General features: G+C 37.8%; 3 protein-coding genes across 3 annotated transcripts; 1 reads left to right on the top strand and 2 right to left on the bottom strand.

The window, feature by feature from the left end:
* Nucleotides 1-5,405: 5,405 nt before the first annotated feature.
* On the bottom strand, nt 5,406-6,762 carry LOC103960132 (NAC domain-containing protein 41-like). Its single transcript, XM_009372550.2, has 2 exons — nt 6,298-6,762; nt 5,406-5,858 (listed from the first exon to the last, which is right to left on the bottom strand). Exons 1-2 carry the CDS (start codon nt 6,760-6,762, stop codon nt 5,406-5,408), a joined length of 918 nt encoding a protein of 305 aa, XP_009370825.2.
* Nucleotides 6,763-8,904: 2,142 nt separating this feature from the next.
* On the bottom strand, nt 8,905-10,256 carry LOC103960133 (NAC domain-containing protein 41-like). Its single transcript, XM_009372551.2, has 2 exons — nt 9,792-10,256; nt 8,905-9,357 (listed from the first exon to the last, which is right to left on the bottom strand). Exons 1-2 carry the CDS (start codon nt 10,254-10,256, stop codon nt 8,905-8,907), a joined length of 918 nt encoding a protein of 305 aa, XP_009370826.2.
* Nucleotides 10,257-13,357: 3,101 nt separating this feature from the next.
* LOC103960072 (FBD-associated F-box protein At4g10400) lies at nt 13,358-16,101 on the top strand. The gene is made up of 4 exons (XM_009372460.3): nt 13,358-13,506; nt 14,028-14,942; nt 15,348-15,476; nt 15,573-16,101. The coding sequence occupies exons 2-4, from the start codon at nt 14,034-14,036 to the stop codon at nt 15,852-15,854; spliced, it is 1,320 nt and encodes a 439-aa protein (XP_009370735.2). The 5' UTR covers nt 13,358-13,506; nt 14,028-14,033; the 3' UTR covers nt 15,855-16,101.
* Nucleotides 16,102-20,208: the final 4,107 nt, after the last annotated feature.

Below are 20,208 nucleotides of genomic sequence, written 5' to 3'. Positions count from 1 at the left end.
GCTGCTCTACTTGGGCAGTTTGCTGGTTTTTTGGCTGGGAAAGAAGGCGTGACACAACAAGATATTCCAGGTATCTTACGATCCTTCTCAACTGCTCTTAAAATAGGTAATATGCATGATTATTGGATTATAGATTCAGGAGCCACTAATCATATGACCAACAAGTCCACAAATCTGTATGATTTTAAAAAACTTTCACGTCCATCCCAAGTGTCAGTTGCTAATGGCAAGGGTGCCATGGTTGTAGGGAAAGGAAAAATACATTTGATCTCTAGTAATGTCGAGTCTGAGGCCCTATATATTCCTTCATTCCCTTTTCAGCTTTTATCTGTTGGAAAAATCACAAACTCACTAAACTGTACTGCCATCTTCTCTCAAAAAACTGTGATTTTTCAGGATATCACCACCAAGAAGATGATTGGTGAAGGTTTTTTTCTAAACGGCCTTTACTATATTTTCTAGCATGCTCAAACTCCCAAGGTTTTTCAAGTCACCTCAAGCCTGATTCAGGAAAACAACTTTGGCACCGACGCCTTGCACATCCTTCTGATAAAGTCCTATCCTTTTTGTTTCCAAACCTGTGCAAGGTTACAAGTTCTTGTGATGTGTGTCATTTTTCTAAATTCACTAGATTACCTTTCACCTCCTCTCTATCTAGGGCTAGTAACCCTTTTGAAATCGTGCATTCCGATGTTTGGGGACCAGTTCTAGAGTCCTTTGACGGATACAAATACTTTGTAACCTTTGTGGATGATTTCACAAGGATAACTTGGTTATATCTTTTGAAATTTAAAAATGAAGTGTTGGAAGTTTTTCAAGATTTTCATAGACTTGTAAACACTCAATTTGCTTCAAATATTCATGTCTTACGATCAGATAATGGCTCCGAATATATGTCTCATAATATGTCTCATTATCTAAGCACACATGGCATACTACATCAAACCAGTTGTGTTGGAACACCCCAACAAAACGGGGTAGCAGAAAGGAGGAATAGAGACCTACTTGAAAAAACTAAGGCCCTGATGTTTCACTCGAATGTGCCGAAAAAATTCTGGTCTCAAGGTGTTCTTACTGCTGCATATCTTATCAATAGATTGCCCAGTAAGGTTTTGAATTTTAAATCACCCTATAAGATCCTAAAAGGCAGACAAATCGATTTGTCACACTTACGAGTGTTCGGATGTACATGTTTTGTTCACATTCAAGCACAAAAACGTGACAAGCTAGAACCACGGGCTGCCAAATGTGTTTTCTTGGGCTACTCTTCCACTCAAAAGGGTTACAAATGTTACAATCCCGCAACTAGGAAAATGGTTGTTTCAAGAGATGTAAGATTTGAGGAACCAATGCCTTACTTCACTTAACCTCTGGACTACTCTCAAGAGGGGGAGAACATGCTTGACTTGTTTCCAATACCATATCCATGTAAAGAAGACGCAACGGGTTTCATAAGGGACCAAACACTGAATGAGTTCCATTCTCAGTCTCACAACCTGCAGAACACACCACCAGTGGCACCTGATGAACTTATCTTATCTGAACCCTCAAGAAGTCCTTCCAACCAAGAGACTGCTCAACTACCAGTGGTTCAACCTCCCACAGTTCGTCGAAATCCTTCCCGTGAGAGGAGACTCCCATCCAAGTTAAATGATTATGTAACTTACAATGTCAAGCATCCCTTAACTTCTGTTATTAATTACAGCAAAGTGTCACCTTCATTTGCTGCATTCCTCAATACAGTACTGAGACCTATGAACCTCAAAGCTTTCAAGAAGCTAAATTACATAGCGAATGGAGAGCTGCTATGGCAGAAGAGCTTCAAGCTCTTCACGAAAACAACACCTGGACCATCATGAAGCTTCCTAAAGGAAAGAAGGTTGTAGGAAGTCGTTGGGTGTACAAGATTAAGTTCCATTCAAATGGCACGATTGAAAGACACAAGGCTCGATTGGTTGCTCGTGGATTTACTTAGACTTATGGAGTAGATTACAAAGAGACCTTTGCACCTGTGGCAAAGATGAATACAGTGAGGGTGCTGTTATCTGTTGCCATTAACAATACATGGCCTCTCTTTCAAATGGATGTTAAAAATGCCTTTTTACATGGGGAACTAGAAGAAGAAGTTTTCATGAAAATCCCTCCTGGTCATCCTCAATCAAACAATCCAGACCTGGTGTGCAGACTTCATAAAGCCATTTATGGCCTCAAGCAAAGTCCCCGAGCATGGTATGCCAAGCTCAGTCATGTCCTAGAGGGAGTTGGTTTCTCTCGGAGCAATGCTGATTCCTCCCTATTTGTGTGATCAGGCAAATCTGGTAAACTTGTGGTGCTTATTTATGTCGATGACCTAATTGTTACAGGTGATAATGTTTCTGAGATTAGTGCTCTTAAACAATATCTCAGTCACAAATTTGCTATCAAAGATCTCGGCACTCTTAAATATTTCTTAGGAATCGAGGTGGCACATTCCCACAAGGGCTGTTTTCTAAATCAGCGCAAGTACATTATTGATCTTCTCCATGAGGCAAACATGACAGATTGTAAACCTGCTTGGACACCTTTGAATAGCAACTTGAAGCTGCAGTCTCATGGTGATCTCATTCCTAATATAGAGTATTATCAGAGATTGGTTGGCAAGCTTATTTACCTAACTATCACTCGTCCTGATATATCATATGCTGTGAGCCTTGTTAGTCAGTTCATGCATGCTCCAAACACAGATCACATGAAGATTGTTCACCGTGTGCTTTGCTATCTGAAGGGTTCCATTGGTAGAGGGAGCCTCATGCGCAACAATGGTCATACTCAGATCTCGGGATATACAGATGCAGATTGGGCAGGGAACTCTCTCGATCGCAAGTCTATCACTGGTTTTTGCACATTCGTAGGGGGTAATCTTGTCACCTGGAAGAGCAAGAAACAAAGTGTGGTTGCACGCTCAAGTGCAGAGGCAGAATATCGTGCTATGGCATCAACGGCATGTGAACTCACTTGGCTCAAAACTCTACTCTCGGATCTAGGGTTTCCTCACCCGCAACCTATGTCCCTTCATTGTGACAATCAAGCAGCAATGCACATCGCATCAAATCCTGTCTTTCATGAGCGAACTAAACACATTGAAGTTGATTGTCATTATGTTCGGAATCAAGTGCAGTCCAAGGTAATTGCTACACACTTCATTCGCAGTCATGATCAGCTAGCAGATATATTCACCAAAGGACTGGCATTTACTACTTTTCATCATCTCCTATCCAAGCTCGGATCAATTGATCCCTTTGATCCAGCTTGAGGGGGAGTATTGGAAGAAGTTCTAGGGTTAGTCTAAATCCTAGTCGGCAAGCATGGGTGTATGTATGGTATATTGCAGTGCCATAAATCAAGGATTTGCTTTTCCATGTTTTCTGCTTTACTTTTCCATGTTTTCTGCTTCTGTTTCTTTTCCTTTCTTCCGCTCATTTATATGAGCTTTCCTTGTACTTTGTTTCACATAATACAAAATATAGACATTCAAGATTCAATACATATTCCCTTGCTAAATTTCCTTGTATTCTTAGCCTACAGCTGTTAAATATTAAACAATGTTTTCCATACACTCCAGACCTTTTAAATAGTGCATACGAACTACGAAGAGCTGTCGCTATAAACTCTACCGCCCAGAGGACCGGGTTTCACATGATTGCTATTACTGGGATTTGTTACCAGCGGTGCTCACTGCTCAAGATAACGGAATCTGGAATATCTTATCTTAGAAGATGTAAGGTTGCTAGAGCACTGATTAGAGGTTGCCAGATCACGAGTGGAATCCGCCAGAATCTGTGCCTATCTGTTTGTTCAACCTCAAGACTATCTCCATACGGGGATTCAAGGTATAGTTTTGAGTAAGATGACAATATCTGCAGATCAACCGTACATAGATAAGAAGTTGCCAAGAATTCTCTACGTTTGCAAGGGAGATGGATCCCATCCGGATCCAAGTTGTGGGAACCCTAGGGATCCTCACATCCTAACCGTTTATCCTACATCGTGAGGTCATAAATCATTTTGAATTTATTTATTTAAAATTAAACACAAATAGTACCTAACGAAAATTGACCAGCACGATGTACGATGAACGGTCATGATATGAGGACCCCTAGGATCCCCACAAAGAGGATCCGGAGAGGATCCTCATCCGTTGCAAAAAGGGTTCAAAGTACAGTTCTTGGTTTAGGTACAATTCTGGTTTCAAACTTCTAAAAACACCAACTTTGTCAAAACCAGAAACTTTCTATGTTTGCTACTGCTTGTTTTCAATTGTATAATCAAATGGAGACTTCAAATGATGTAGGTTTTGGTCAGGTAGAACTCCAAAGGATGTAATATGGTTAAAGAGTACAATTCATTGTGTCGATAAGACAATAAACTAGTTATTAGTGAAATCTCCATTTGTAGTATTAAACGCCTGAGGTTGGAAGTTTGTTTTTCTCCATGTATTGTAATCCCCCTGGTTATAGCATGAATTAAGTGCCTGAAGTTGAAAGCGATTAGCTGAGTAGTTAAAGTTACATTAAGTTACTAACTAGTTAGCGCTTATATATGGCAAGTTAGCAACATTCATTTATCTAAAACCATAATATATCACTACTAAAAAAATCTCAAAGGGAGAGGAATATAGATTGAGATCTTTTCTAGAAAAATTGAATTGAAACCATGTGCAAGCGCTTGTTCTCTCCTGCAGAGAACTTCATTGCTTCCACCCGAGGGTAGGGTAGGCTCCGATCCAGGGATGTGTGTTGCCTTATCTGAAGCACTTGACCTTTTACCCATTTGTTTAAAGAAGGCGGACTTGCGGCGGGTTATATAGGTTAGAAGGCTTGATTAAAGTTCTTTCCGAGCATGCAAATTGGGAAGAGGTTTAACCTAGCTACTTCAGCCTAGAAGATGAGAGTACAGTTGCTTGCCAACTATTTCAGGAAATCCAATTCAACGCTAAAAGCAAAGGTTTTATTATACAACCGATAAAATTTCCAAGAAATTAAATAGTACGTACTGCTTGTTAAATATCTTCTGTTTGAAACAAATTCAACCAAGCTTATTGTTATAAGCTCCCTGACTAATGTAAGGTAAGTCATAATGTGTGATCAACACATTAAATTTCAAGGTGCGTGATACAATTCAAGGAAGAAGGTAAATATATCAACCGAAAATATCAACAGTATGACAGTTATAAAGAAGAAAACATGATCACTTTACAATTCGTGGTTAGCCATTGATTTACTCTGGTTGGCAAAACCAGTGAACACTAACAAGCATTTTACATTAATCCTCTATTTGTGTAAGCAATACCAACAGCTGCTGCAATTTCTTCTTCTTCTTCTTCTATAATTTGGAGTATCTCAGGACATACCTACTCATATAACTTGTCATCCTCGAAAACCGCTCATAAGGATCTCCTCCATACGCCTAAGGATAGTAGTTAAATCTTCATTTGTGGCATTACGCGCCTCATCATGAGGTTCAAAGTGATCAGCTGAGTTCTGTTCTGTATACCAATGTGCATTACTATAATCTCCGGTAGTTACAGCTTCAAACTCCTGAGGTTGAAAGTGATTAGCTGCGTTCTCTTCTAGATACCTAGGGTCATTACTGTAATCTCCAATTGTTGTAGCAGTAAGTGCCAAAGGTTGAGAGTGATCAAATGCGATTTGCTCCATATAGATAGGGGCATTATTGTAATCTCCAACATTTATAGCATTAAGCGCCTGAAGTTGAAAGTGATTAGCTGCGTTTTCTTCATAGTTATCTCGTTCCTCCAGCTTCCTTTTCTTTGATATGTCATCCTTTCTTCTAAGAATACAAAGAACAATATTCTTCTCCTGCATTTGAGAATCGCGTTTGCTTTTGTTAATATAAATTCCAATCCTTTCTAAAATAAATAAAAAGGTCTACATGCATATTCATACATACATACATATATATATATATATATATATATATATATAATGTGTTGCTTTCTCTAACGACTGTAGAAAAGAGAGCAATACTTTTTATTAGTGAGCAAAGCTTCAATGTCAACTAGAAAATTAAGAAAAAGAAAAAATGAAATCGCAAATAATTAAATCCTTATAAGATTGTTCCCATGCCAATATACTTCCTTGCCTGCCAATATTAATATATGTATAAGCGTGAATATATTTTATAAGCTTTTGATCCATTCTTCTTAACTTTTTTCTAGAGGCTAATTTTATATAGTGATTTTCCGAATAATTAGACAGAAAACTTAAAACAATTTAAAAGAAAGAAAAGTGTACTTACTTGATGATGTTTGTTTCGTAGTAAAGATGGATCAAGATGGAACTCATGCATAATCCAATGGTCATTCTGTGGGGATCCTTTGTTCCTGTATGTAAATCTTTTTCTGAAGCCAATAGCATGCTTAATCCCAGGAGCGTAGATTTTCTTGCCGGCGTCTTCGCCTTTCCAAGTGCCGCCGGTGGTGCCAACTTTTCGGCAAACACGCGAGCCATTTGGAGCCTTCGAGTTGAGTGTGGTGAAGACGAAGATATCTTTATCATCTGTACATTCATGACCTTCATGTGATGCACGGTTAAGACGTCTCCATATGTCCGATGGTTCTTCAAGACCGTAGAGATCACAGTCATGAACAATGCCCTTGGGATAGTCCTGTCCGTCAAGTTTGGGACGAAGGTATTCAAGAAGCAGTTCGTCGTCTCGAGGCATGAACCTGTACCCTACTGGAACTTGGTAGTAACAAGCCATAATAACTTTCTAATAGCAAGGATTTGAGAAGTAAGAGAAAAACGGAGGCGATGAGCAAGTAATGATACTGAATAGGGTGATCACTAGCTAGCGGCATGTATTTATATAGGTAACAATGGGCTAGGGTTTCTTGTGTGTCAAGCTAGTTAAAATTACATAGTATTTATGACGTGGCCTTTTTAATAGGAATTAAGAGAGTGTTTTATCCTTATCATCAACCGGCAACCGCTAGAAAAATGGGAAATAATTCCAGTATCAGAAAGTAACCGTCAATATACATGGTTTAAATTGCCCAACCATACATACATATTTTATCGATATCTAAACTACATTAATAAAACCCTCTTTGTTAATCAAAAGATAGTAAAAAGATAATTTTGTCTTCTCCCACAAAACAAAATCAAGGGCAGTAAAATAAGTTTACACAAACTAAATTTTATAGTTTTTTTCAAACCCTCACGCAAGGATGATCCTAACATTCTCTAATTTTGAAAAATAAAATACAAAAAAGAAAACTTCTCTCTCTAATCCACATTCCTTTTTTCTCCTTTCTCCTTCCCATTTTAAATAAAAATAAAAATTATTTTCACACACAAAGAGTGGGGCATATGCTAGTATTTATTAGAAAACTTCATTTTTATCCTTGGAAAAGATAATTTTAGAGTATAACCTTGTGTAAGATCAATATCTAATTTTCTTCCCTTGATACATTTAGTCACATCATTTATTAATTATATTTTGATGTTTTATTTCTCTTTTTCCTTCTAATTTTAATGTTTTTTTCTTAACAAATGATATTATTTACTCTATCGGAAACAGGGTGGGCTTAGCCTCACAATAGGCTAACAATAATGTGGTTTGACTTAGCCTTTAACGAAAATCGAACCTAAGACCTCTCACTTACAAGTGAAGAAAAATATTATAAGTGAGGAATATGCTAGCTTTCCTTCTTCGTCTTCTTAATTTTTCAATGTTCTAGTAATATTTTTGTAGTTACCATTAGATTCAAATTAGTTGGGCTTACCAAGTCATTACAAGGCCCAACCAAAGCAAAAACTTAAAAAAAAATAAATAATAAAAAAGAAGCTAAAATTGTACAAAAATATGAGTCAAGTTCTAAAAAATGATCGAAGCCTGGAAGGTTCCCACTAACGTCGCCGCTTCTGTGGTTCTCAGGTCCCTCCGTTTCTCCGTAGATTTTTCTCAGGGATGTGTGTTGCATGCCTTATCTGAAGCACTTGACCTTTTACCCATTTGTTTAAAGAAGGCGGACTTGCGGCTGGTTAACATGTATATTGGTTAGAAGGCGGAGTTTCATTGATTAAAGTTCTTTCCGAGCATGCAAATTGGGAAGAGGTTTAACCTACGTACTTCAGCCTAGAAGATGAGAGCATAGTTGCATGCCAACTATTTCAGGAAATCCGATTCAACGCTAAAAGCCAAGGTTTTATTATATATCCAATGAAATTTCCTAAAAATTAAATAGTATGTACTGCTTGTTAAATATCTTCTGTTTGAAACAAATTCAACCAAGCTTATTGTTATAAGCTCCCTGACTGATTTAAGGTAAGGTCATAATGTGTGATCAACACATTAAATTAATTATCCTCTCCTGATAATTCGTCCTGAATTAACTTATTAGTATGATAGCCAAGTAGGCGATTGGCAAATAAGGCTCAATCCCCTTAAAACCACAAATGCAAAGAAAGCTTCCTTACAACACAAGTAAATAACACGAGGCATTGTGCTCATTTGGTTTGCACGAGCGAGCATTCTTGAATTCATCTGTTTCTTAAAAAAGACTTCCCTATGTATATTGATTTATGAAATATTCTTACACAAATTAAGCAACCCAATTTCAAGGTGCCAAGGTGCGTGATACAATTTAAGGAAGTAGGTAAATATATAAGCCGAAAATATCAACAGTATGACAGTTATAAAGGAGAAAACATGATCACTTTACAATTCGTGGTTAGCCATTTGTTTACACTGGTTGGCAATACCAGTGAACACTAACAAGTGACATTAATCCTGTTTTTGTGTAAGCAATACCAACAGCTGCTGCAATTTCTTCTTCTTCTTCTTCTTCTTCTTCTTCTATACTTTGGAGTCTCTCAGGACATACCGACTCATATAAACTTGTCATCCTCGAAAACCACTCATAAGGATCTCCTCCATACGCTTAAGGGCAGTAGTTAAAGCTTCATTTGTAGCATTATGCGCCTCATCATGAGGTTCAAAGTGATCAGCTGCGTTATGTTCTGTATACCAATGTGCATTACTATAATCTCCGGTAGTTGCAGCTTCAAACTCCTGAGGTTGAAAGTGATTAGCTGCGTTCTCTTCTGGATACCTAGGGTCATTATTGTAATCTCCAATTGTTGTAGCAGTAAGTGTCAGAGGTTGAGAGTGATCAAATGCGATTTGCTCCATATAGATAGGGGCATTATTGTAATCTCCAACATTTATAGCATTAAGCGCCTGAGGTTGAAAGTGATTAGCTGCATTTTCTTCATAGTTATCTCGTTCCTCCAGCTTCCTTTTCTTTGATATATCATCCTTTCTTCTAAGAATACAAAGAACAATATTCTTCTCCTGCATTTGAGAATCGCATTTGCTTTTGTTAATATAAATTCCAATCCTTACTAAAATAAATAAAAAGGTCTAAATGCATATACATACATACATACATACATACATACATACATATATATAATGTGTTGCTTTCTCTAACGACTGTAGAAAAGAGAGCAATATTTTTTATTAGTGAGCAAAGTTTCAATGTCAACTAGAAAATTAAGAAAAAGAAAAAGGAAATCGCAAATAATTAAGTCCTTATAAGATTGTTCCCATGCCAATATACTTCCTTGCCTGCCAATATTAATATATGTATAAGTGTGAATATATTTTATAAGCCTTTGATCCGTTCTTCTTAACTTTTTTTCTAGAGGCTAATTTTATATAGTGATTTTCCGAATAATTAGACAGAAAACTTAAAAACAATTTAAAAGAAAGAAAAGTGTACTTACTTGATGATGTTTGTTTCGTAGTAAAGATGGATCAAGATGGAACTCATGCATAATCCAATGGTCATTCTGTGGGGATCCTTTGATCCTGTACGTAAATCTTTTTCTGAAGCCAATAGCATGCTTAATCCCAGAGGCGTAGATTTTCTTGCCGGCGTCTTCGCCTTTCCAAGTGCCGCCGGTGGTGCCAACTGTTCGGCAAAAACGCGAGCCATTGGGAGCCTTCAAGTTGAGTGTGGTGAAGACGTAGATATCTTTATCATCTGTACATTCATGACCCTCATGTGATGCACGGTTAAGACGTCTCCATATGTCCGATGGTTCTTCAAGACCGTAGAGATCACAGTCATGAACAATGCCTTTGGGATAGTCCTGTCCGTCAAGTTTGGGACGAAGGTAGTCAAGAAGTAGTTCGTCGTCTCGAGGCATGAACCTGTACCCTACTGGAACTTGGTAGTAACCAGCCATAATAACTTTCTAACAGCAAGGATTTGAGAAGTAAGAGAAATACGGAGGCGATGAGCAAGTAATGATACTGAATGGAGTGATCACTAGCTAGCGGCATGTATTTATATAGGTAACAATGGGCTAGGGTTTCTTGTCTGTCAAGCTAGTTAAAATTACATGGTATTTATGACGTGGCCTTTTTAATAGGAATTAAGAGAGTGTTTTATCTTTATCATCAACCGCTAGCTAAATGGGAAATAATTCAAGTATCAAAAAGTAACCGTCAATATACAATCATGGATTAAATTGCCCAACCATACATACATATTTTATAGACGTTTAAACTACATTAATAAAACCCTCTTTGTGTTAATCAAAAGATAGTAAAAAGATAATTTGTCTTCTCTCACAAAACAAAATCAAGGGCAGTAAAATAAATTTACACAAACTAAATTTTATAGTTTTTTTCAAACCCTCACCCAAGGATGATTGTCACATCCCGACCCGGGTGGAACCACTTCCCGGGCCCGCTCCACCACCGTAGCACGATATTGTCCGCTTTGGGCCCCGACCACGCCCTCACGGTTTTGTTTCTGGGAACTCACACGAGAACTTCCCGATGGGTCACCCATCCTGGGAGTGCTCTCGTGCGCTACTCGCTTAACTTCGGAGTTCCCATGGAACCCGAAGCCAGTGAGCTCGCAAAAGGCCTCGTGCTAGGTAGAGATGGGAATATACATTTAAGGATCACTCCCCTGGGCGATGTGGGATGTCACAATCCACCCCCTTTAGGGGCCCGACGTCCTCGTCGGCACACTCGCGACCAGGGTTAGGCTCTGATACCAAATTTGTCACATCCCGGCCCGGGTGGAACCACTTCCCGGGCCCGCTCCACCACCGTAGCACGATATTGTCCGCTTTGGGCCCCGACCACGCCCTCACGGTTTTGTTTCTGGGAACTCACACGAGAACTTCCCGATGGGTCACCCATCCTGGGAGTGCTCTCGTGCGCTACTCGCTTAACTTTGGAGTTCCCATGGAACCCGAAGCCAGTGAGCTCCCAAAAGGCCTCGTGCTAGGTAGAGATGGGAATATACATTTAAGGATCACTCCCCTGGGCGATGTGGGATGTCACAATATCATTGCGAGGGAAGGCTGGGATGTGACAATTTGGTATCAGAGCCAGACTCACGGTTGTGGTGTGCCGACGAGGACGTTGGGCTCCCTAAGGGGGGTGGATTGTAGTATCCTACATCGCCCGTGAGGGCGTGGTCGGGGCCCAAAGCGGACAATATCGTGCTACGGTGGTGGATCGGGCCCGGGAAGTGATCCGCCCCGGGCCGGGATGTGACATTGGTATCAGAGCCTAACCCTGGTCGCGTGTGTGCCGACGAGGACGTCGGGCCTCTAAGGGGGGTGGATTGTGACATCCCACATCGCCCAGGGGACTGATCCTTAAATGTATATTCCCATCCTACCTAGCACGAGGCTTTTTGGGAGCTCACTGGCTTCGGGTTCCGTAGGAACTCCGAAGTTAAGCGAGTAGCGCGCGAGAGCACTCCCAGGATGGGTGACCCATCGGGAAGTTCTCGTGTGAGTTCCCAGAAACAAAACCGTGAGGGTGTGGTCGGGGCCCAAAGCGGACAATATCGTGCTACGGTGGTGGATCTGGCCCGGGAAGTGATCCGCCCCGGGCCGGGATGTGATAATGATCCTAACATTCTCTAATTTTGAAAAATAAAATACAAAAAAGAAAAATTCTCTCTCTAATCCACATTCTTTTTTTCTCCTTTCTCCTTCCCATTTTACAATAAAAATAAAAATTATTTTCAGACACAAAGTGTGGGCCATATGCTAGTATTTATTAGAAAACTTCATTTTAATCCTTGGAGTATAACCTTGTGTAAGATCAATATCTAATTTTCGTCCCTTGATACATTTAGTCACCTCATTTATTAATTATAGTTTGATGTTTTATTTCTCGTTTTCTTTCAAATCTTAATGTATTTTCTTAACAAGTGATATTATCTACTCTATCGGGAAAAGGGTGGGCTTTGCCTGACAATAGGCTAACAATAATGTGGTTCGACTTCACCTTTAGTGCAAATCGAACCTAAGACTTCTCACTTACAAGTGAAGATGAATATCACTACACCGTAGTACTTAAAAATTTAAGTTACAATAAGGATTTATTTTAATCAATTGGGCAAACTAATAACAAAAAGCATCCCAAAAAATAACAAAAAGTCAAAGAGAACAACCATTTTACATCATCAAAATCTAAGGGGTAGGCAAATGAGTCCTAGACCCGCAGGTCGAGTGGGTTCAAGCAGTTTGAGGTGGGTACAGGGCGGTTCTAAATATTTTGAAGAAGAAACATGACGGTGGGTTCAAGCAGTTTTAGGCGGGTACAGGGCGGGTCTAAATATTTTGAAGAAGAAGCATGACGGGTTGGGACAGGACGGGTGCAAGAATTGACGGGGCAAGGCGGGTCCAAAAATAGGAGAAACATGCATCTAGCATTGGATAATTGGATTGGATTTAATGATTAATCTCACTTCCACTACACCGTTGGATTTAATTTTTTTTCTCACTCAGAAACTCTTGTCCCATTCACTCATGACTCGAGTCACTCAACAGCAACCATCACCAATTTCGACTCAGACACTCGATGACCCTCGTCTCCATAGACGATGGTGGTGTTCGATAATCTTGACGACAATGAAGAGGTGGTTGCGATTGGAAGGTTTGGGAGGAGTTGAAGGTGATGGTGGTTCCAACTCGCAAGTCGCCAGAGAGAGACGAATTCAAACACAACGCCTTATCTACTAAGATAATGGATCACATATCAGAAATTTGAATTTAAAAATGATCATTTCGACCAATTTCACTTACTTTTGATGTTTGGGTTAAAAACTGCCTTACTCATGCTTGTTCAACTCTTAAACTTTTCCTTAAATTTTTTAATGTAGATCAGGAATATGCTAGTTTTCCTTCATCTTCTTAATTTATCAATGTTCTGGTAATATTTTTTTAGTTACCATTGGATTCAAATTAGTTGGGCTTACCCAAGTCATCCTAAGGCCCAACCAAAGCAAAAACTTAAAAAATAAAAAATAAATAAATTGTACAAAAATATGAGTCAAGTTCTCAGAAATGATCGAAGCCTGGAATGTTCCCACTTCACAGCTGCGGAGGTGATAAAAACGTCGCCGCTTCCGACGCTCCTGTGGTTCTCATTTCCCTCCGTTCTCCGTAGCTTTTTCCTCAGGTATTTTTCTTCAATATTTGTTGTCAGCTCCTTTCCTTACAATCTGTTTGGTTACCGAGAAAACTGAGAAAAATCAAAACAGAGGAAAAGATTAGAAAATTAAAGTCTTACCCTTTTGTATCGTGTGCCCCTGGAAAATAAATATATAATCTTTATGATTTATCTCTGTTTCACTAGAAATTAGAATTTTTAGTTGTTTATTGATAGATTGAAAGTTTATTGCTTTTGCATTCAATTGGAAATCCTTGAATTGAAATATCTTAATGCTGTTAAATTTCATACATTTTTCTTACCTTAGTTTCTAAGCGATCAAACAGAGCGTAATGTGTGTGTATTTGTGTGTGTGTGTGTGTGTGTGTGTGTGTTTGTGTGTGTGTGTGTGTTTGTGTGTGTGTGTGTGTGTGTGTTTGTGTATACATATGTATTGCTCTTTTCCTCTGGTTACGCTTGTAAGTAAAAACAAAAATGATTAATTTTGTGTTATTGTTGCAATTTAACCATGTTTTGTTGAAATATTTAAGGTAAAAATGAGCTTGGTGTTGAAACGTCGAGCAAAAGTTAAAGATAGGATCAATGCGCTACCAGATGCACTTCTATGTCACATACTTTCGTTCCTTCCTACAAAATATGCTGTGAGGACCACCATTTTGTCTAGAAGGTGGAAGAACTTATGGACTTCTGTTCCCAATCTCTACTTCAACGACAGAAAAGATTTTCCTTCTTTTCAGGCAGGTCCATATGGCTCTAACCTTTTTACCAGATTTGTTGATCGTGTACTTTACTTCCGCGACTCATCAGACATAAAAAAATTCCGTCTTTCAGTTACCTATACTGATGATTTGTCTCATGTTGATGGTTGGCTTTGCACTGCCGTAAGGCGTAATGTCGTTGAACTTGATTTTGAGCTTTGTCAATCTCATTATAATCAATACCGGGAATTTGAGTTACCTCAGAGCCTTTTCACGTGCAGAACACTAACGGTTTTGAAGTTGAGCTCAAACTGCATTACCTATGCTCCTCCTACATCGGGGTGTTTCCCAAGCCTCAAGTTCCTCTATGTCACAGTTCATTATCCTGATACCGACTCAATTGAAAAGCTTATTTCTTGCTGCCCTATCCTGGAAAACTTGAATATAGATGGAATTCTAAGATGTGACGTAGTTTCAGATATCCATATTTCTGTGCCTACACTGAAGACATTAAGTATAAATCTGTCCGTTGATCGTCAGTATCATGATTACAATCTTTTTATCAATGGCCCAAAGCTTGAAAACATTGATTTCAAGCACGATCTTTCGTCAAATTATTCTCTGGAGCATTCAAAATCCCTAGTAAAAGCTAATATTGTTCTCAAAGAAGTTCCCTGCCGTATAGTTGCACTACTGGAAGCAATATCAAATGTGAAATATCTGTCTCTTTCAGCTGAACGTTTGAAGGTAAGTTTACCCTAACTCTTGTTCCTTTACATTTCTTGATTGGTAGATAATTGTATTGGATGAAGAAAGCGGTAGAGGAGGAAGGTACGAGGGGCAAGTCCTGCATATAGTGCACCATTCCTCATCAATTCAAACTTGAATTTATTGATAATGTCGGGGTCCAGGAGTAACGAACGCTAGGTCATCCTTTGTTTGTATAAAATGTTAACTGTACAAGAACATCCTCTGCATACCCTCATTCTCCTGTTTACACGTGTTTCCTTTTTATCCTTTGTTGTAAGCTTAAAGATAGTGATGGAACAATTCCTTCCTTTCGTCAATACGATTGATTTCAAATTGCTTGTTATGGATAAGAGAATCCTTAATTTCTGATTGACTGCTTTAATACTTGTATCTTTCATGTAGGAATGGTATCTCCCTGTTTTTCCTAATTTGAGCCAACTGAAGGTGGTTCTTTATGATAGCTGTTATTGGGAAATGCTAGTAATGTTACTCCGTAAGACGCCCAATCTGGAGGATCTTATCGTAGAAGATGTAAGTAAGATTTGGCGGATGCATATTGTGCCGCATGGTATCAACATGCCCTCTTAAGGATTCTTAATCTCATTCATTTTTGTAAATTATTGTCAGAGAACCATATGTCAACGAGATTATTCAAAGCTTCGGTGGAATCCACCAAAGTTTTTGCTTGTTTATCTGCGGTCGCACCTCAAGACTATCACCATAAGAGGATTCAAGGGACGAGAGATTGAGAGGGAAGTGTCAAAGTATTTGTTAGAGAACGCTAAGATTTTGAAGAAAATGACGATATATACAAGTCTTGTGCATATTACAGAGAAAGAGCTATACAAGGAATTCTTAATGTTTCAAAGGGGTTCGGTGACTTGTCAAGTTGAATTCATCAAGATGTAGTTGTACAATAGTTTGATCTTTGAAGTTCAATTTTTTGGATTACAAGGATTTTTATCAAACTCGTAAAAGTATCATATCATGTTTGTTGTTTGATGGTGGATTGAACCTATTTTGCAGTCTGTGTTCCATGTAATGATGGAATCTCTTTAAGCTTATTTAGCTTTGTTTAGTTGCATGTAAGTTTTTTTCGTTGTTTTAGTTGACGCGTGCACGTATTTAGTTTTTAGTTTTTATTCGTGTTCTTTCACATCTCTCTCCACCCCTTTTTTATCTCTCTACTGTCTCATATATATTTAATCTCTTTCTCTAAAAATAAAGGACTTATTTTTATCCACGCTCCTGTAATTTCATTTTGATCTTACTTTACCCACGAAGGATTTTTTGTGCTCCAACAGAGTTGTCAAATGAATCTGCGAACATAGAAAATGCCATACACACTACATTTAGAGAACGAGTTGTACAAGGAGGATTCTGATGTTCCAAAGGGCTTCGATGATTTGTCAAGTTGAATTTTTCAAGATGCAACCTTTGGTTTTCCAGAGATTTGAATTTTGAAGTTCAGTTGCCTGAGTTCAGAAGAATTATGTTTTCAAACATGTAAAACCATCCTGTTTGTTGTTAGAAGATATATCATAAATCTACCTGCATTCAGCTTTTGTTATTAATGACCCGTTTGGGGCTGCTTTAGAAGCACTTTTGTTCATAAGCGTTTTTTGCTAGAATAAATCTCTTTGCTTCTTAGATCTCGAGGAAATTCAATTATGGCTGCAGATGCATACATTATATATCTGAATCGAAAAATCTCCAAGGCTTTCAAATTAAAATTTACAGACGGGCAAAAATCTCTTTGGCCTAGTCGTACATGATTGAATCATATGCTGTTTCCTGCCATATAGAGCTGTACACATGCTCCTCTTCTATGCCAACACCATTACAATAAACGTGAGAATAATCACCAACCCATTCACAATGATCAATCGGACAATTATCCATCTGATCGTACTCACAAGAATCCACATACCAATTCATGTCATTACTTGGTGAGCAAGCCACCTGATCCATTTCAAACCATCCCAACTGATCGCAATCCTGACCGTCCAAGCCTCCTACAATGTTCCACAAGTTACTATCTTCCAAATCTTTGATAGTGATGCATTCAGAGTCTGTATTACTCGAACCATCGCTGCCCAATATTGTTGGTTTGATTATTTCTGCCTCTAGGGACTGGATCACACTGTTTAATCTCTCCTCGTCTCGATCTTCCTCCTGCAATTCTTCTAGCAACGACATGAGAATGGCACCATTTGTTTCCATGCCTTCGTGAACTTTGAAAGCATAAGCGTCGTTGTCATTCATGCTTCCATAGTTTCTGATCAGTGTGGTGGAAGAATCCATTTTGCAGAAGAAGTTTTTATTTTCTTGAAGGAGAGAAAACAATTGAAGAAAATAAAGAGTTTCAAGGAAAGCCAAGCTCAAGAAGTGAGATATTGGTCCATAAATATTTGAGTATTTGGTATATGATTCCCTTCAAGAGAGGTAGGAATTTATATAGGCATATGACCACGAGGGTGACCTTTTATTATGGACTGGCCAATCATGTGTGCATGAACAAATAGAAAAATGTCATCTTGTCAAACCATATGTTAATGTCGATATCAACATTGACATATATATATATATATATATGCACACACATCAATGTTTATCAGACTAGCGATATAAATTATTAATTATATAAGTTTGTATTTGAATATGTGGTTCAAATTGACGACAACTTAGTAATACTATGTAGTATGTATATAGTATATTAAAACCGACATGTTATGTAACCACTAATCAAATGAACTCAATTTTGTTTGAAATATCAGTTATATTGACAATCTACCAGCATATTGCGTAACATGTATACAGGTGGACTACTTAATTTTAATTAGAGAGAGAGAGAGAGAGAGAGAGAGGATTATGTAATGATGAAACATCCATGTTAACAATGGACCACTTCACAGTTTCACCATTAAACAAATATCTCATTGTCAGTTTTAATATCCCCAGCTTTGCTTGCAAACCAAGCGAAAATACGATATCATGCATGCATTGAATATGAGGCAAACAAGTACGGCAGAACATATATTTGGCTGACGGATCACCAAAACAATAACAATATAATGTAAATAATTACGGGTGGTCAGCTGGGCCTGTCCCAGTTGCTTACTTGAAAAGATACATTCTTGGACAATATTATTAGAACAATGTTGACTTCTGTGGATTCTTTTGCTTTGGTGATGTGAAGTTTGAGGCTCTCGTTTCAATTTTAAAAGCAAATAATTGATACCAACTAGGCAACTATGTGCATATGTAATTGATCGATGTTATTAAGTTTAATCAAGGATCGGTTAAGTGGTGTGTCCAATTGTATCTGATATTGACCACATAACATCTCTTACCTCTATCACATGTCGTGTAGGATTTTCTTTCAACAAACGTATGAATAAGTGATCAACAAGTGGCTCCCACATGAATAATAATGGGTTGATATCCATTTTTAAGAATTTTTGGGTATTACCCAGAACATGATCATGTGATGTTACTGTTCTACTCAAATTATAACACGCGTATTTACATAACATCTCTTACCTCTATCACATTTCTTGTAGGATTTTCTTTCAACAAACATATGCATAAGTGATCAACAAGTGGCTCCCACACGAATAATAATGGGTTGATATCCATTTTTAAGAATTTTTGGGTATTACCCAGAACATGATCATGTGATGTTACTATTCTACTCAAGTTATAACACGCGTATTTATTGTTTTATTAATATAAGTAGATCATATCAACTATATCGCATACCACATTATAATATATAAAATAATATATTACGTGATAAGTGTTTCCATATACACAAGACTTTCTTTTTTTTCTTCCAAGTCTTGCTTACCGAAACATGTTTGGTGGTGTTTAAAGATTTAGATCCCTTATGTATAGTACTTGTTAATAATTAAATGGATGGTGAATGAAAAAGGATCCCACACACCATGTGATTATGTCCGTTAGTTATTGTGCAGAAAGTTATGGACCAACCTTTCTGATCCCCTATCGACTCTATACATCATCATCTTTGCTATGGTAACGTGTGATTAGTTGGAATTGGCGAGTGCAATTTTGCTAACCACTTAAATTATTTTAAATTTTAAAATTTATGCAGTAAATAGATTAAATCAAATATATTCAACGGTAATTAATGGTGAACATCACTCTTTAGAGTAGTGAGTAAAAATATTTTTGAAATCAGTTGTAAGCAACATATGCCCCTGCCTTTCGTATAATTAAGAGTACAATCAATGTGCCAATGCATGAATGAAACTACAAGATATTAAGCTAGATTTAAAGTTCGAAAACCTTCAATATAACCAAAAAACACTACAAATTATGAGGTTTTCTTTTTTCAATTAAAACTTTTCTAATCACATTGTATAAATTAAAGAAAATCTTTTGAGATGAGGTTTCACATGATGATGAGTATATAGTTCTCTCCTCTTCTTTTTTTCTTTTTTCTTTTTCCGCAAAGAGGAAGGTTAGTAATCATTAGAGTTCTGTTCAAAAAGTTTATATAAAAATTAGAAAAATGTAGTCTCTTTATAATGAATCATTTGTTGTTAACAACAATTCACTTTTTTTTTTTTTTTTCAAACATAGCATTAGTAGGCTAACTTGTTAGTTGTTAGGGAGAAAGGAATCAGTGAGAATCAAACCCGCATCCGGGTTTATAAGTATAATTATTTTTTGCTAGTGTGGTATAACGCTATCTGCAACAATAATTTAACTTTGAATCTGTTTTATTTGTATAAATTTATAGCCGTAAAATAGTTGAATTTTCTACTTGCTCAACCCTCGCAGAGAAATTTCTACTTCGTACATCTAATTCTCTTTAGGCGTTTATAATGTCTCTTCTTCAATTAGGTTTTCCCAATCCAAGGGTCTACAAATCTTTCGTCCAAATTAATATATTGCAACACCAGTTATTACATACAATTGCTCATTAAACAAAAAATTTAGGAGTAACCAAACTACCACGCGGTATAACTCGGCCAATTTTTTCAAACTACACCAAAATAATTAATTAAAGATACGGCTTGCAGTTTTCTTTCTAGACGTCAATAATAAAGTGCGAACAACAGCTCCCTAAAGAAGAAGAAGAAAAAAAAAAAAAAAAAGGAGGTTCTAGGTTCGATATTTTGTAAGTTGTGAATCTGTTTAATCGTGGCCACATGTATAGTGAAATTCTCAAGTAACCTTCTTCGGGCCTAGAAGAGGTGGATAAAACGTGGTTCGCCACCAATTATCCCCTTTT

This window comes from the organism of the source record quoted next, unplaced genomic scaffold (assembly GCF_019419815.1).
Source record: "Pyrus x bretschneideri cultivar Hongxiangsu unplaced genomic scaffold, Pyrus_bretschneideri_v1 Contig23, whole genome shotgun sequence".
NCBI lineage: Eukaryota > Viridiplantae > Streptophyta > Magnoliopsida > Rosales > Rosaceae > Pyrus > Pyrus x bretschneideri.
This window is presented reverse-complemented; position numbering and strand designations above follow the sequence as displayed.

What these genes read in the sequence shown, in the direction of transcription:
- LOC103960132 (XM_009372550.2), bottom strand. Translation starts at nt 6,762, where the DNA reads ATGGCTTGTTACTACCAAGTTCCAGTAGGGTACAGGTTCATGCCTCGA. An exon ending in TACGAAACAAACATCATCAA is followed by an intron (nt 5,859 to 6,297) that starts GTAAGTACACTT and finishes TCTCAAATGCAG; the next exon opens with GAGAAGAATATTGTTCTTTG.
- LOC103960133 (XM_009372551.2), bottom strand. Translation starts at nt 10,256, where the DNA reads ATGGCTGGTTACTACCAAGTTCCAGTAGGGTACAGGTTCATGCCTCGA. An exon ending in TACGAAACAAACATCATCAA is followed by an intron (nt 9,358 to 9,791) that starts GTAAGTACACTT and finishes TCTCAAATGCAG; the next exon opens with GAGAAGAATATTGTTCTTTG.
- LOC103960072 (XM_009372460.3), top strand. Translation starts at nt 14,034, where the DNA reads ATGAGCTTGGTGTTGAAACGTCGAGCAAAAGTTAAAGATAGGATCAAT. An exon ending in TTTCAGCTGAACGTTTGAAG is followed by an intron (nt 14,943 to 15,347) that starts GTAAGTTTACCC and finishes TCTTTCATGTAG; the next exon opens with GAATGGTATCTCCCTGTTTT. An exon ending in AGGATCTTATCGTAGAAGAT is followed by an intron (nt 15,477 to 15,572) that starts GTAAGTAAGATT and finishes AATTATTGTCAG; the next exon opens with AGAACCATATGTCAACGAGA.